The sequence below is a fragment of the Ammospiza nelsoni genome, chromosome Z (genome assembly GCF_027579445.1).
Source record: "Ammospiza nelsoni isolate bAmmNel1 chromosome Z, bAmmNel1.pri, whole genome shotgun sequence".
NCBI classification, from domain to species: Eukaryota; Metazoa; Chordata; class Aves; order Passeriformes; family Passerellidae; genus Ammospiza; species Ammospiza nelsoni.
In genome coordinates this window covers 42,043,148-42,060,245 of record NC_080669.1, presented here as the reverse complement: position 1 = coordinate 42,060,245, position 17,098 = coordinate 42,043,148, and the positions used below count along the sequence as shown (strand labels likewise).

The 17,098-nt window shown below is 34.5% G+C and overlaps 1 protein-coding gene across 2 annotated transcripts in view; it reads left to right on the top strand.

Moving 5' to 3' along the window:
• RIC1 (RIC1 homolog, RAB6A GEF complex partner 1) overlaps positions 1–17,098 on the top strand; it is a 45,720-nt gene that overhangs the window by 16,450 nt on the left and 12,172 nt on the right. For both annotated transcript variants that reach the window (XM_059492332.1, XM_059492330.1), the window contains exons 4-15: positions 7,191–7,298; positions 8,339–8,481; positions 8,718–8,854; positions 9,798–9,889; positions 10,967–11,055; positions 11,905–12,049; positions 12,526–12,574; positions 13,707–13,859; positions 14,163–14,366; positions 15,800–15,838; positions 16,093–16,203; positions 16,787–16,876. In XM_059492332.1, coding sequence (XP_059348315.1) covers positions 7,191–7,298; positions 8,339–8,481; positions 8,718–8,854; positions 9,798–9,889; positions 10,967–11,055; positions 11,905–12,049; positions 12,526–12,574; positions 13,707–13,859; positions 14,163–14,366; positions 15,800–15,838; positions 16,093–16,203; positions 16,787–16,876 — 1,360 coding nt within the window. The remainder of the gene's footprint in view (positions 1–7,190; positions 7,299–8,338; positions 8,482–8,717; positions 8,855–9,797; positions 9,890–10,966; positions 11,056–11,904; positions 12,050–12,525; positions 12,575–13,706; positions 13,860–14,162; positions 14,367–15,799; positions 15,839–16,092; positions 16,204–16,786; positions 16,877–17,098) is intronic.

The following is a 17,098-nucleotide window of genomic DNA, read 5'->3' as shown; positions in this document are numbered from 1 at the left end:
TAGTAAAAACTGAGATGAATGTTCAGTCATGTTGTACTTTATTATTACTAATTGTTGATGTTTATTAAGTGCCCATATCTACTAACTTTTTGTAAACAGAGTGAAGCCTGTTCTTTAGTAGCTTTTCTTTAAATAATAATGGCCAGTTCTGGCAGAAATACAAAACTTCACTGTCATGACTACAATGAGAAAGGGATACCCTCTTAATACAACTTTTTCTTGAACAGATTTCTTAAGCTGTGCATGTCAATGTAACAAGATGGTTGTGCGCTGGGAATACACACCAGTAAAATCCTCAGCTGCTCCAAAATACAGGTCTAGTGCAAAATTTCCTAGTTTATTCAATATCCTGAAGTTGAAATTGCACCTAGGTTTGTTAACATGCAGGTGAAAATACTGAGAATGGTTGTGTTTAGATCCTTTTGTCATCTTAGCTCTCGTTTAAACAAACAGTGCATATTTTACCATAAATGAAAGAAAAAGTGGTTAGTCAGAAAAGGAGGTACTGGGTATATGGTAGATAATTTCGAGCTTGCCTGTGTCTGGTGTGTTAACAGCTGTTCTAGCATGCAGCTGTTGTGTAAACTGTAATTGCATTTATGAAAGTTTTTTATTGGTCCAGCTCAAACAAAATGCTTCAAGGTGGAAAGCAAAACAAAACTCTATGAGAAGTGACAGAAACACTTGGGCTGTTTGTAGCTCAATATGCGTTCTAGTATGTCTAATCGCAGCATGATTTTTTTTCAGGGCCAAGTCTCTCTTTTGTTCTCATTCTAATCAGCACACGTTTAGTAAAAGAGCTAAAGCATGAATTGAGGCTAAGATGCCATCCTGTTTGAATACCAGAGTCTTTGCTTTTCCTTATCTTTCAGTATTATGAAATACAGAGATTTTGGAAAGTAAGGTTGAGTGAACTTCTCTTGCACCCTGCTGTTGTTTGTATTAAACCAGATGGAATCAGAGCCTAGGAAAATTGATTTCCTGTTTAAAAATGTACATTTCACATGATTGTCTCCTTTTCAAATCACCCAGTTGTAATGGTCTTTATATTCTTAAATCCAGTGTTTTAATGGAAGTACTAAAATCCAAAATTAAAATTTGTTGCTGGAGCCCACAAATCTGTTGAAGCTTGTTGTATTAGTAACTGAGGACAATAGCTCTTACGAAATTTAGAATATGTTAAATACTTAAAGAAGGTTTAGTGGGAAATACTTCTTAAACACTATTTTATACCTTTAGAGATTTAATCTATATGAAATCTATTCATGTAGGTATGGTAAGAGTTAGTCAAATAACCTGTTCAGTATTATGCATATTATATGTAAAAACCTGTTACTAGACTCATATGATAAAACAAGTGCTCATGCCATAAGTGCAAGATATGAATATTTATATATAAAAAAGTAAACTTTTCATTTTTCTTGCTGGAATCTATTGGGTTCTTTTGTCATATTGTGATATTTTAAGAATGTAGTTTTTCTGTCAAAGAAAATTTTTCTGGCACTGTTGCTGTTTTGCTAGGAATTGCCAGTCTGTTCTTGGAGTGAACTGTCATTCATGCTTAATGAAAACTTACAGTATCCTGCTTAATTTGTGAGACTAAAAACATGGGGAAGAAAGCAGTAATTGTATGGTGTTTAGTTTTTTAAAATTGAGCCAGAGTACCCTGCAGTTTTATTCCAGCTCTTGGATGCTTTGCTCCAGTTCAGAGCAGATTTGGAAGAGAATCAGTATTGGCCGTTAGCCCACATTCTGGGGTATTTTCTTACAGTGAGCACAAGTACAAAGTACTGCTTCAATTAGTTCGGTCTGGTTTTACCACTCAATTCCTAAGGTAACTACAAGACAAAAAATGAAAAATAATGTAAATAAGGTAAGATTGTAGCATTTTAAAATAAAATTTATCTGTACCTTTGATTCCTTAAGGAAAGTAACAGTGCATAGAAGCAAATTTGCAGCTTTGTAAGCTGTGGCAAGGTACAGTGGAAATTTTTTGAGGATTTTCCAAATGAATTTGTATAGCTATTCTTATGCTTGACAGTAAAGAGGTGAGTAACACCATCAGAGTGGGGGCTTCTCTCTACTGATCTGGTTGTTGTTTCTGTTTAAAGGTTTGCCAAGGAGAGTAACTGAAGTTTTTTTGCTTGAAGAGCATGTGTGACTTAGTGCTGAGGATATTTTTGCCTTTCAAAAAAGACAAAATCTAAAAATTTCACATGGCTAATTAACTAAATGTGGTAATTGGAGAGTGTTTTGTGTCAGGTTTCTTCATATCCTCAAGTGGAGCCTGCATTTGGGGAGTGATAGGAATGTTGTGTAAATTTAGAATGAGACCTCAGTGGTGTAAGTTATTAAGTCTCTGAAAATGCTTTGAAAATTAGTTGTTATCTAACCAGTATGAATTTTTGAAGAAACTCGTTCATATGATGGTTTTCAAAGCTGTATTGTTGCTTATATACCTGGTTACTCTATTAATGTCTTATCTTTCTGGCATTTTTAAAAGCTGTCTATCTCCTTTTCTATAGCCTGATGGTTTAAAGGTGCCATAAATTACCTCATCAGTGGACATTTTTTTCCTGATTCAATGACTGAAGATTACTATGTACAAAGGTTTTGAACTTCAAACTCTGCAAGGGTAATAAGTGAGGTGTGCAGTGAATTCACTTACTAGGTAATTTGTGCTCAGCATTAAGCTTCTGCTGAACTTTACCATTGTGGTTTTCCCTGTAAGATTTTAGGACTGTTTGAAAAATATATATTTAAAACTAGATTAGCTGAAGAACTTTGATTAACTATTGCAACCATTGGAACCATATGGAACTTCTATTAACCATTATGGCACTTGTAAACTCTTGATGGTGGTTTGAGATGTTTTAACCTTTTAATTAAAGGGAAACACAGGTTGGATATCAGGAAAAAGTTTTTTACAGAAAGAGTGATAAAGTACTGGAGTGGTCTGCCCAGGGAGGTGGTGGAGTCACCATTCCTGGATGCGTTGAAAAAAAGATGTAGCACTCAGTGCCATGGTTAGTTAGGGCATGGACTGGATTCTATGATCTTAAAGGTCTCTTCCAACCCAGTGATTTTGTGGTTCTGTAACTGTTGTCAAGAAATCTTTGCAACAGAAATAATAATTTAGTAAACCATTTAGCCTTTTTATATGTATAGTTGATTAATATGCTAGCTAGCTGTTTCTTAAACTGCAGAAATGTGCTACTACCTAATTGTATTGTAAAGGCTATACTAAGAACTACTTTTCTAAGCACTTATTCTTCATAGTTGTTACCATAAACTCACTTTAATTTTGTTGGTGCAGCTATTGCCAGTCTGTATGAATACATCTCTGCATCCAGTCAGATGTATTTAATCCTCAGCTGGTGGTTGCCTGCGGTGTGTGGTGCAGAGATGCAGGTTTAAGGAGTGAAAAGATGCTAGATGCATGAAAACCAAATCTCACAGGTGGTGATGCAGCCTTTTTGAATCAGGTATGAAAAAATGAAGTCCTCAGCTTTTCAGTGTGAACATTAACTGAACTGTTCACATGAACCATTGCAAAATGGTTAGGAAAATTGTGTAATTGTGCTAATGCCAAGATAATGGCTGTTGTCAGGTTTCTTCCTTCTTGACTTGGAGAAGAACAACTTGTTGGTGTTGTAAATTGTTTTAGAAACATTGCCCTGCTTTTGTCTTATGAATATTGCCATTAATAGATGAACCATCATGATTTTCAATCTTCTTCTTGTCCCTTCCTTCCCACTCTAAGTACTACTGAAGAAGTAATTTTTTCAGGAACAACTAAGAAGATCATAGCCCAAAACTGGTATAAAAGTATTTTACCTTGTTTGTATCAAACAATTGTTCTAGAAATGATTTTTAAGTGTCTGCAGTCTTTCTTATTTTTTTCAGTGAAATGTCTCCATTACTTCTCATTACTTGCACGGTTTAGTTAGTGAGAATGGATGCTACTGCGTTGTTTGTTGTTTGTTTGGCTTTTTAAGTAATACATTGTTTGCCATTAGCCACAGTATTTTTTTGAAGTACTGTATTTTTTTACTCTGAGAGTGTTTCTGAATTTTTCTAAACTATTATCCAACGATAACTGCCAACTATATTACTATGATTACCCCAAATAGTACAGTGGAAACTTAAATATGAATTTATTGCTAATTCTATCTCCAAGTTAGAATTCTCCATTACTGAGCAGAAAGCAGTGGACTTTATTTTAAAATACTAGAACAGACTTAAATATAATATGTGTTGTGTATCTTAATTGCAATTATAAAGAAACTCCCTAAGTTTCTAAGTTTCAGATTCTGCTATAATTAACTTCTTAAGTATTTCTTAGATACTTTTGGTAGTAGTGACAAATTTGTCTGTGCATCATGTTGTATGACTTAACTGCTGTGCAGTTAGTGGAGGCCATAAATGCAGTACTGTGCACCTAGAAAAATTAGCTGGCTGGTGTCCTGTTTCCTCCCTGAACTTCCCACCATTTCAGATAACAAACTTCAAGAAATTCTTCCTACCAGAAGAGGCTGTCTGACTCTGCTTTTGCATGGTGCTGCCTCTTTCTTGAATTTAGGATGCTTTTAAGTTTGGTGTGTTGGGGCTTTTAAAAAACGCTTCCCTAATCTTTCCCTGTTTCAGTTTTTATTGGGTTGCAGATTTTCCTCAGTTCTGAGTTTTAAGAGATTTATTCACGGGCTGAGTTACATTAACAGATGCCATGCAAATAGCAATGATTATATTTGATTTGACATACAGCTGGTCGGTCACTGGAATATATTCCTCTCAATTCTTGTGCAAAACTTCAAGTTTGGCTGCAGCCATAGCAGATGCTGATGTGGCAACCCAGACCAAACATTCTTTCCTGCTTCAGTCATCTGTGTGCATTCTTCGTTTAAAGGTCAAAGGAACTCAGCCAGTAAGGCTGACTCATGCAGATGTGGACTGTATGAACATCGTGTACTTTCGGTAGCGCCTCCTTTGCACCCATGCTAAGGGCTTCTTTTTGAATTGATAAATTAGACAAAATCATAGGCAATGAGTTGAAATAGTGGCATTTTTGGAGTTTCAGTCAAGGTGATGTACCACAACTCTGTGTGGATTGTGCTCTTGCAAGGTGGGTAAAAGGAGCCTTTTTGGGACAGGAATGATAGTGCCCGAGTGGAAAAGATAAGGTACCACAGATGGTGACCAATTCACTAAAACTAGCTTGTGAAACTGAAAATATTCAAATATTCTTGCAAGCTATTTTTTTATCAAAGGTGTTGAAGGGAAAAAAGCCAGCCTATGTGGAGACTTGAAATTTTTCTTCCTGCAAAACATGTCTTTTAAACTATGTTGTTACCATTCTGGCTTTGTAGCTTGTGCTGTGCAGAAACACTGAGTTTACACTTGGTTATGTACTTCGGTCAGTTAAAACAGACATGCTAAGTTGTGTCTTATACCTACCTAACAGCAACATTTCTGCATTACTCAACCCTTTCATCTCAGTTTTAGTCACTTGCTTGCACAATTTAGTTGTACCACTGATTGTTGATAAACCAGAGTAATTTCATCTAGTTTGGGAGTATACTTTCTGGAACTGTATGTTCACATGTGTTGAAAAGCCTATCTCCAAACACCTGAGGTTTTGTACATTTTAAAAAATACCGCAACAACCCCACCATGCAACAACCCACCTGTATTATTAAAAAAAGAAATGACTGCTTTTTTCAGGGGTCCTGTCAGTTCATGATAGCTAGCTTACATGAAGGCCTAGATCTTTCCTAAGACAGCTGTCTTTTAGAATTAATTTTTGTTCAAAATGCAAACCAAACATTCTAATAATTTGAACAAGTTGCACATCTTTTGATGGTGGATTAACTAACCTTAAAATAATTTTTTCTCATTTTTCAATGTAATTCTTCACAGCCACCATAGTTTCGTTCTGGAAAAATGATACTACTTTCATCTGCTAAATCCAGATTGACAAAAGTTACCTTGGTCTTACTTAGCTGGCATATATCTTTGTCCTTGCTACACAAGGAAAGGTATAATCCCCATTGAAGAATACCAGATATGAATATGGCATTGCTATAAAATGGTAATGAATTAAGGAACTTGATATCTACTGAGATAAAAAAGACAGGAAAGAGATTTATGCATCCTTGTGCTTTTAAACTTCTCCAAAGCTGCATCTGCTTTAGTTTCTGCCATGTCGTAGGCAGTTATATTTGCTACCCTGATGTAAATTAAAATAAATGTTCTGTCAGTTAAAACACAGGTAAAGATTACATGAATCTGTGTACTTATCTATTGTTTCTGACTGTTGAAGTTACTACAAATTCTAACTTGTCTGCAATGCCTGTTGCATTCACAGTTTACTTTGCTTACTACCATAATGCGCATTAGATAACTGAGCTGAATGACATGTTACTTATGACTGTAGGTTAGTTTTCATTTAAAAAAAAGTTTAAAAAGCACATGGCATGTCTGATAACCAAGATAAATAAGGAATACTTTAATGATGCTGTATGGTCATGTATAACGATGTTGTGACATAATCAATGGAATTCTACATCTAGAAGTTGATACTTTGTAATGGTCTGTTTAAAGGGATGGAATCAGTGTTCAGTCAGCTCTTCTTAGTTGGTCATAGGTTAAAAACTAGTTAATTTGCTTCAGGGAGAAATATTCCTATGAAATACTGTGATAGATGTCTACTTGTATGATACCTACTGAATTTATATTATAAACATTGATCTGGCAGAAGGAATGGAAGAAACATAAACATTTTGAAATCTGTAATACCTGTAATGCATCTTGAAAAGTAATAAATTGGAGATACTTAATAATTCACCAATTTAATTACTGTAAACAGTTGAATAACAATTTATTAAATCAGATTTTTCACTGATACATATCCCTTATTTTAGGAGTATTAAGGCAGGCCACACAGCTATTGTAATGTTCATTCTCTATTAATTTGTCTTATCTTGTCTACGTACTAGACTAAACTTTTAGCATCAAAATTACATCCTAGATATTCAGTGCTGGTTGTGGGGGTGTGGGTGTATACATAGATACACATATATATACACACATATAAATATGGGGAAAAAAAGACCACAGGAATGTAAGTCCGTAACTCTTGCGTCTTTTGAAGGACAACCTGTTTCAATTAAAACATTTCTCTTGTATTTTAGAGGAAGCCCTCATCTGAAGGGGACCCCACATTATAAGGAAGAACAATGTGCTCCTTCATTAAATCTAGAAATGAAGAAAGTGCTGGACTTGCAAGCCTCTATCACAAGGTATGCTCATTAATTGGGTCTTGAGAATTTTTCCATATGTATCAATACTTTTTAAAAAGTGAAAGGAAAACTGGATGGAAGAAAAGGCTTCTAGTAAGTTTCTACGCTTATTAATACTAATGACTAGTATTAGTAAGTTACTATTAGCAGCTAGTAAGTCTGAGGAGATGAAAAAGTGAATTGCTGTTTAAGAATTCTTTCTGTGCTTGGCTGTACTGATATTTTCAGCATACAGAAGTATGCTCAGTATTACTGTGTAATACTATAAATGAGTTTGTCCTTCAGATCCAAGTGTGTATTAGAGATTTCATAGAGGTGTTGGTCAGTTAGAGAAAAACTGTATGCAGGATCCCAGCATTTCTCCAGATGCCTGCAGAGAGTCCACCTTTGTCCTTTTTCCTTACCTCTTGCATTTTTGTGGTGATGGCCTGTCCTATAAAGAAATTTTGAACATGATAAATAAGTATGTGTGAAAGGTTGCTGAAACTTCATAGCATTTGAGGAGGTGGGAAAGTAACAAAGTGAAGTTTGGGAAGAGGCTCCTTAGGACAAAATGGCTGTTGGAAGAAATGCAGTATATACTGGAAAAAGGTTTGTATTAGTTGTCAGGAGTTGGGAAATGTTTAAGAAAGGATTTAGGAGGAGTCTAATTTCTCCTTCACCAGTTCATTCCAACCACAGATAAAAATGTATTGTGAATTATTTACAGCCTAGGCAGTATTGTTAATTTTCTGGGATAGATGAATAATTGATTGTTGTCAGCAATGTCTTAAGGTTAGTCAAAAGTATTGAAAAGATCTTCAGCAGTTAGTATCCCAGTTAAGCAATTACTCTAACAATACAGACCTGTTCATGAACAGTGATTGCTGGAGAGAAGTTGAGGTGTATACCATATTTTGTCAGCGTGGTACGTTTGTAATTTTACAATGCAGTTGCTGGTACAAAAGGCAGTAATACAGTGTTTATGATATTAATTGATACTTCTGTGACATTGAATTGATACAAAGTGTTTTTAGGGATTAACAAATATCTTTTATTAGTTTGCAGTCCATGTTAGAAGATCTACTTGTGGCTACTGCTGATGGATTTCTCCATCTCATTCACTGGGATGGGATGACCAATGGGAGGAAGGCCATCAACCTATGTACAGTTCCATTTTCTGTAGATCTGCAGTCTTCTCGAGGTAGGTTTTAGGGATTCTATTGCTTATAACAGTTACCTCTTAGTGACATACCATCTGATATAAAATATTCTCTGTTCTTAAGCAGAGATGAGAAAAATTTGCCATTTGTAAATGGGAATGAAATAGCCTGTTTAAATTAGGTTTTCTCATTGAGGTAATAAGTGAACATCTGAAATGTCTGTTAGCTTGCAATATTTCTGTGTTCACTTATTTTTAAATTACTCATACTTTCTCAGCAGGTTCACTTACGGGATTTGAAGATGTTTACATCAGAGATATGGAATACTGTGCCACGCTTGATGGCTTTGCTGTTGTTTTCAATGATGGCAGAGTTGGTTTCATTACACCGATGTCAAGTAGATTCACTGCTGAGGTATGTTTCCTTTAGCATTTATATCATGCACAATAAATGTGTTTTCCTTGGTTTCTGCATTTCAGTTGGCTTTTTACTTTAAATTCTGTTCAGCTACAAAGAAACTAAAATTTGACATCTGCTTAAGACATCACATAAGAACAAGGCTGCATTTTGTAGCATAATTTGAGCTAGATTTTTATAGGGTTGATAGCGCTGGGAGGCCATAATTGATAATAACTTCCATTTATTCATTGAAATTGTCATTACAGACTGTGTCTTACTGTGTCAGATCAACAGCCTTCCTGTTAAAAGTTACAAGTGGGATGACAGGAAGTGGTATCTCCTAAATATAAGTACTATGTCTAGGACTTAGTTCTTATCAAGTCCATCTCTTTCTCATAGTGACAAGCATACTTCAGAATTTCTTTAACAGGAATCTTCCAAATTTTCTCACCTGTAATTTGGCCTAAATACTATTACAATTTGTTGTTACGTATCTGTGTTTTAATTACAGAGTACCAAAAAGAGTAGATCTATATCAGATTCCTTCACCCACTTAAAGCACTTGTGATCTCAGCTGTTGCAGATGAAAACTTACTTTTATGTTTTTATTTATTTCTTCATTCTTAGTACCATCTACCAATTTTTTTCTCCCTAGGCAGAGTTAGGAACTTTTTTGCCTTACAGGTATTGACTTATTTTGTTAATAAGAGATCTTATAAACAGTTTTCTTACATACTGATATCTCTCTGTAATTTATATTAAGAAGAATGAAACCAGTTTTGCATTTACTGGAATTTTATTTATTTGAGCCATGTAATTTGATCTTGACATTAATAGAAATGTTGAGATCATAAAGGTCAACTGACAGATGTGTAATATGGTGGACATGGATAGAAGCTGACTGCTATTAATAAAAGCACTGTTTAACAAAAAATCTTCTGAATTCCTTTCTCTACAGCAACTCCATGGTGTTTGGGCACAAGATGTAGTTGATGGAACTTGTGTGGCAGTGAATAACAAATACAGGCTAATGGCATTTGGATGTGCCAAGTAAGTTTTTTAAGGCTGGTTCAGAGCAGGGGAAGATTGTTTCATTATAAATCTGAATTAGTAGTTACTTCTTACTAAGTTGGGTTGCAAGAACTGTAAAGATGAAAATAATCAGTCTGCCTGGAGATTACATAATGTGCTGTCAAGGAGTCAGGAGAGAGGTGGAAAGAAATGGTTGCTTGCTTGAACTGCAGTTGAGATTTATGTTTGCTGTTCAGGTCTCGGGGAAAAAAAATTAAAAGGTGGCTCAACCAGTAGCAAGGATTGGAAAGTGCTGCAATCCCAGCTAATGTCAAAGCAGGATTATAAAGTCAGTTTTAAGTAGTTAGTCATAGTAATATTGGACAAGAATCAGCACTTGGCACTCAGCTGAGAAGATGCTCTGTGCAGTCATGATTTGGTCAAGAAAAATATTGCCTGTTAGAGTAACTGTGAATATTTGTAAATTAAATGTTGCAGAAGTACTTTTAGTTGTGGTATTTTGCATACTGCTCCTTCAAGTCCCCCCTGTATAATAGTGCTTAGGCTGGACTTAGAGTGCAGCTTTTTATTTTCTTTGATTGTATTTTACTTAGGTTTTGTTTTATAACATTTTTAAAAATCTGGTTTATTTTACATCTGTCCTCTTAAGAACTAGTATTCTTGTTTGTAGTAACAATACAGTGTGTTGGTGTTTCTTCAGAAACAGGAATAGTTACTTTGATTAACTGATCATAGTATGCCTTAGTACATCCCTGATGAAACTTTGGCACTGAGTAACTACTGCCTTCCCTCATGGATTGTCTGGCAGTTGGAAGCCATAAATGTATGTGGACTGTATGTACATATGTATCTTAGGAGAATGAAGTCTTTTCAGTACATGGATTATTCTAGGGCTGGTGGTTTGGGTCCTCTGATGCCTTCTGGAAAGCATCTTAGTAATTTGTTTCACAAAGTTCTTTGACTATTACTTGATTCAACATCTCTGTTCTAGATAAATTTGTTACTGGTGAGAGAAATAGCATCTTTTCTTAGACTCTTGAAACTGATAAGAAATCCAAATAATCCGTAGTCTAAAGCATGTGTAATGTCTTCCAGTGGCTCTGTGCAGGTTTATACAATAGATACCACCACTGGCGCCATGCAGTTTTCTCATAAATTGGAACTGACACCAAAACAATATCCTGGTGAGCTACTTTTATTGCTAGAATTTTCCAGCTGCTTTTAGGTTATGCTATATTTTTTATCATTGGCTAGTTAACCTCTGTTAGTTTGCATAATCACTGATGTGAATAGTATTTACTCCTGTCTGTTTATAATAATTGACTCTTGTGTCTTTGCACTTTTAGCAGCTTGCTTTTTAATTAACTTTTGGATATGTTTTGTGTATGTGAGCGTTCAGGTGGCTGGTTTGTGTTTTTGTGGGGTTTTTAAACTAATTCTTAGTCTTGAAATTAATTTTCAGTTACTTCAGGAAATTAAAGGTTATTGCCAAAACTGATAATGAGTATAATAGAAGTGTGAATTAATTTGAAGTGACTGATATACAGAGTACAGAAAAATACTGAGTAATGCAGCTTCCTTCCTGCACTGCAGTGTATTTTTTCATGTAGTATTCTGTGCTTAAGAGTAAGGAGCATACCAAGTGGGTAAATTGCATCCTCAACTGAAAATATATGTGTCTATTGGTTTTCAGTTAAAAAACAAGTCCATAAGTAAGTTTTACAGTTGTGTTAAGTGCCTCTATTGTCCAAAAAGTTATTTTAATAGAATTGTGGTTGTGTGGTTGTCTTATAGCAGTGTATTTCTGGCATGTTTTCCTGTATTATTAGTTTCTTATGAAACCAAGCATGCATTGGAAGGAAACGATTTTTTGTTTGCTACTTATTCATGTTGAGATGGTCAGTTTGATAAATACATCAGTTAATTGAAAAATCAAATATTTACTTCCATATATTTTTGTTTATACTTTTATAGTGAAACCAGTTGAAGGACTTTCACTGTTTTCACTTGCTTTGTTGTCTCCTTTTAAACAGATATTTGGAATAAAACAGGACCCGTTAAACTAATCAGATGGTCACCCGATAGCTGTGTTGTGATGGTGACTTGGGAATGTGGAGGTTTGTCCTTATGGAGTGTTTTTGGTGCTCAGCTTATCTGTACTTTAGGAGGCGATTTTGCGTGAGTATTTTTAATTTACATTGTAAAGAGTGTATTAGAAGTGTTTGTTTTTATAATTGAAAGCATCTAATTAGAAATTAATTCACTGAATTAGCTTTTTAAAATTCTCTTTTTCCTTTGTGATTTCTTAGATATTGAGATATCTTGGCAAATATTTAGGAGGGGATCATTTAAATATAAAGAAAAATATATTATTTTTATTTTGTAATGGTCTTTTTGTCTGTAAAAGAAAATTACTCTAGGAACAAGCTTGAGCAAGCAAATATTAAAATTCCCTCAGTGCATGTATTTCAAATAGTTTATGCTACACATCTGACAGTTGCATTGCCTTTTTTTTAGTGTCATAGATCAAACAGGCTGTATCATTTGAGATGAGATTCAATGTAGAACCATATGAAAACACAAAGATAGGAATTTAATTTATTATTCTGATGAAGTCATTTGTAAACTCAAACTTGTTCTGTTCTGTTTTTAAGGTATCAGTCTGATGGTGCCAAAAAGGACCCTCTGAAAATCTGTTCCATGGTAAGCAGGAGTATAAAAACACTGTAATAGGATGACTCTTAATGTTTTTAATTGTTTTTAGTATAACAGGTTTTCAGAAAATCAAACTATCTTTCTTTTGCCTAATTAGTTTTCATAGTAAGATGCCTTTACTACAATGTTTTATTGAAGGACAAAAGGACAACTGATGAATTTTTTTCATGAAGTATGCATGACATGCCTTTTCTTGCCTTTGCTTTTAATATTAAGAATGAACACTTGTGATTTTTTCTTAATTTTGATTTTTTTCTCTGGTCTGTATTTCAAAGTGCTGTCAGACACAGATCAACATTAATTGTAGACTCTCTTATTTCTCTAAATTTACTAGCTGGCCTTTTACACTCAAAGTAACTTTACTAAGATTATTAATTCCAGAGAAACTGAACTGCTTTTTTTTTAAATACAAACTAGTTAACATTAAATCCAATCCTGCTAGTCTGTAAAATCAATAAATAAATAGAATAAATTAGAGTAAATTTTAAATTAGAACAAATTTCAAACACATCCTACAAGGCCTTGTACAAACCATGAGGAATTTTTTGCAGTATTTTTAAAACAATTTGGTTTATTCATCATGACATAGTTGCTATGAAGATTGACAATTCTAAACATGCATCCCAAGTGGAGGTACATATATGCAATGACAGTACCTTTTAAATTTACCTCTTAAAAAATTTCAAAAATTGAAATTCTGATATCATTGAATTTAATGAGCAGGAGCCAGTGTAATTTTGGAAATCAGGATTGTTTCATACCTGGCTCTTTGTTTGAATTTTTGTTTGTTACCCTAAACGTGAACTAAACAGTCTTCATTACTTATGTGAGTGTCTTTGCACAGTTACACTTCATTTAATCATTACTTTTTTAACATAAGACAGGAAATCATTCAAGCTAGAGTCTTACTGTATCTTGTGATTTTTACTGTTTGATTCCTATAATGATATGCTTTAGAACAATAGAATGTGTGGATTTTTTCCAGGCTCAAGTATGTCATAAGATCAGTTGCAGTAAGTTTCTGTAGTTCTTGTTTTGTGAGAATATATGGTATTACATTTATATATGTGTATGTAGTGTTGGGCTGGGAATTTTATTGTTGTTATTCTTTTACCTTCAGACCTGGGGATCAGAAGGGTATCATCTCTGGGTTATTGATGGGAGTTCTTCTTCAAACATGAAACCTGAAAGAAATGCCAATAATGAAGCTCAGCAGTTTGGTATTCTGCAGTTTCAGTTCATCAAGAGTGCACTCACTGTTAATCCTTGTATGGTAAGTTTATTTGTTGATAAATAATATCCTTTTTTTAGATCATACTTCCAGTTTTAGGTGCCCTCTGGGTTGTTCTCTCAGGTTTTAAGTCTGTTCTGCAGCTATTAGAGTTTTAGAGTTGTCTTTCTTTTTTATCGTAGAACCTTTAAAATGGTACTGTGAAAATATTGCTATGCAATATTTCATATTGTTTACTTAGAATCTCTTAATATATTGATCATGTGTTTTTCCTTTCCTTTCTGTATGTGAAGTTCAAAGTTGCTTTTTTTTCTTTTGTTTTGTTTTTGTTTGGTTTTAATATAGAGTAACCAGGAGCAAGTCCTCCTTCAAGGAGAAGATCGCTTATATTTGAACTGTGGAGATGCAGCACAGACTCAGAGTCCCAGAAATACTTTGGCACACTCTGAACATAACCACACCAGGGAAAGAGGCCCTTTTTCAGATGGCAGTTTAGATTCTCAGGGTTTAAGCACTTTACTAGGACACCGGCATTGGCATGTTGTACAGGTAATTGATCCTGGTTGCCCGTATGTGCTTCATGCTTGCAAGAATTTGTAGGAATAGAATATGCAGCTGATCTCCTCACTCTCTGCCAGACTTTCTTCCTCTGGTATGAGATCATTGCCTTTTTATTGTCTCTGGGGGTTTGCCATGGTACAACTTTTTCTCATTGACAAAAGGTAAAGCAGTGTTGGTCCTATCAGCCTTGTGGGTATGAGTTTGCCTCCTAGCCAATAAATACAGTCTTAAAGCTTTTATGACTTTGGGAAGGAGTAGTTAATTACTTTCCTGGGCTTTGAAAGAGAGAATAAGTGCAACATGCAAGAAATAATTTAGGTGTTTGTTTTTTTATTTATGCAAAATGCTTTAAACCATATTCAGCTGATGTATATAGTCTTCCATCTATATTTTCAAACATAAAAAATGGCATCTATTTTAGCATATAACTGAAACTTCACAATATCAGGCTTTCAAAGAAGAAGTTGTTTCCAGGGTAGTAATGGGACTTCTATTTTTCGTGCAATATAAATAAAAAGATAAATATCTTTTAATCTGTGATTCTAATATGTATTCTTTGATGGTTGAATTGGTGACACTTTTAAAACAAGATTTCTGAAAGATCCCCACTATTTTGTTCTTCACATAGCACATGAATCAGTAGTATTAAAAAGTATTTGATTCTAGGCATATCAGGCAGGTTCTAGATACTGTTGAATTTCCACTTTAGCTGGCCAAGTGGCTCTTCTGTCTTCTAAAACTGGGGTGTAAGAAGGAGATATCTTTGTTCTGTGGTAAAAGTAAAGCTGAAACAATTAGAATTACTGTGCAGAGCAGCATATCCTTGAAAAAGGACAGTGCCTAGGTCTCAAGAGTACCTACCTTCCTTGTGTCAGATTGGAGAATGGAGTTCTAGGCTGATTTTGTATCATCCCATGTGACGTGAAGAATACCGAATTGAGATTTGATCTGACATATTCCAGTAAGGTTCTCTTATAGGAAGGCTTTTGGATATGCTGGTGTGTATTTGGGACAGGATTAGAAATTTCATCCCTACACTGAAAGTCCTGTCTGAAGACTGTATTTATCAAAATATTTATGTTCCTTTGAAAGATTCTCTTAGAGAGGGAAGTAGCTGGGAGGAGACATGAGCAAATTGTGACTATTAATTTGTAATATAGTATTAATTGGTATATGTTGTTAGTACATTTTGATGTTTTGTGTATTCAAAACAGGGTAACATTTAGGCATGAGTAACTTTTGGTGTGTGGGCAGTAATTTTATTTAAAAACAAATTTCCAACATTAAATACCTTTATGATAGTGTTTTGAAAAGAAACCACTGACATTGTCCAAATTCTTGTAGGATGTGGCAATTAATTGATACTTTAATGGTAGTTGGTATAGTCATGTGGTTTTCATTTTCTCTTTTTTTTTTTTTAGATTCATAGTACATATCTAGAGAGCAACTGGCCTATAAGGGTGAGTTATTTTAAGAATATGTTCATGCTTTTTAAAGATATTGGAGGGTTATTCTTAGGATTGACTGAACTCTGAAAATGAAATCATTAATTTACATTACAGAGAGAAAACTGTGTTAGTAAAGTATGAAACATGAAGATAATTTACACGTTTTGAGTCTGATGTTGTTGCCTTGTGGTGCATATTTGGATAGGACATAGAGTTTAAATAAATTCCCATCTGAGGTTCTGCTGCCTTTTATTTCTTTTTTACAGTTTTCAGCTATTGACAAGCTTGGACAGAATGTAGCTGTTGTTGGCAAGTTTGGTTTTGCACATTATTCTTTGCTCACCAAAAAATGGAAGCTGTTTGGAAACATTACCCAGGTGAGAGGTTATGGAATTTTATTCTGGTGCACAGGGAAGATTTTATTTGTTGGGATGTGAGACCTGGAGAAAATTAAAGAGTATCATTTTCAAGGGAACAGCCTGTAGACACATTTGGGATTAGGGTTGCTGGTTATGCATGTGTTTCTCATAAAGTGTCTGAAACACAGGTCTTGTGGTTTTGACACACTAATTTGTGTCTGAATATTAGCAGAGTGTTCCAATTTTGCGAGTGTATAGTCAGTCACTTAATTCCATTTGTTTTATCTGAGAGTTCATGTGATGTAGCTTTGGATGTAAAGCTTATAAATTTGGGCATTTGAGAGAGTCCAGGGATGTCAGTAGCATGAAGAACTGTGGAACTATATTTTGTAGTATGAAGTTTGGCCTGCACATACTACTCTTTAGTACTTTGGTTATTTTAAGCATTAAAAACTTCTTATTCATAGTCTTGCCCCTATGCATAAAGCTTATAGAGATCATGCATGGCTTTAAGAAATTACCCATATAATGTACATGTGTGTGTGTTTTAGTGTATAAAAATACATACCTATATGTCATCTGCTTGCTTTTTTCTTTTCAGGAGCAAACTATGATGGTAACAGGTGGCTTAGCATGGTGGAATGACTTCATTGTTCTTGCATGTTATAATTTAAATGATCACCAGGAAGAGGTGAGATACTTTTCTTCAAAGTAAACCTACAATGATTAAATTATCTGATCTGTATGACAGTAGTATTATTATTAAATTTCATAAGCATGAAATTTATCGTGATATTGTGAGCATGTTTATACATGATAAACTTTGGTGGTTTTTGGTTATATTCAGAGTTTATATGTTAATATATAAGTAATTCTTTGCAGAAAATTTTTGTTGTTGTTATTAAAAACTGTG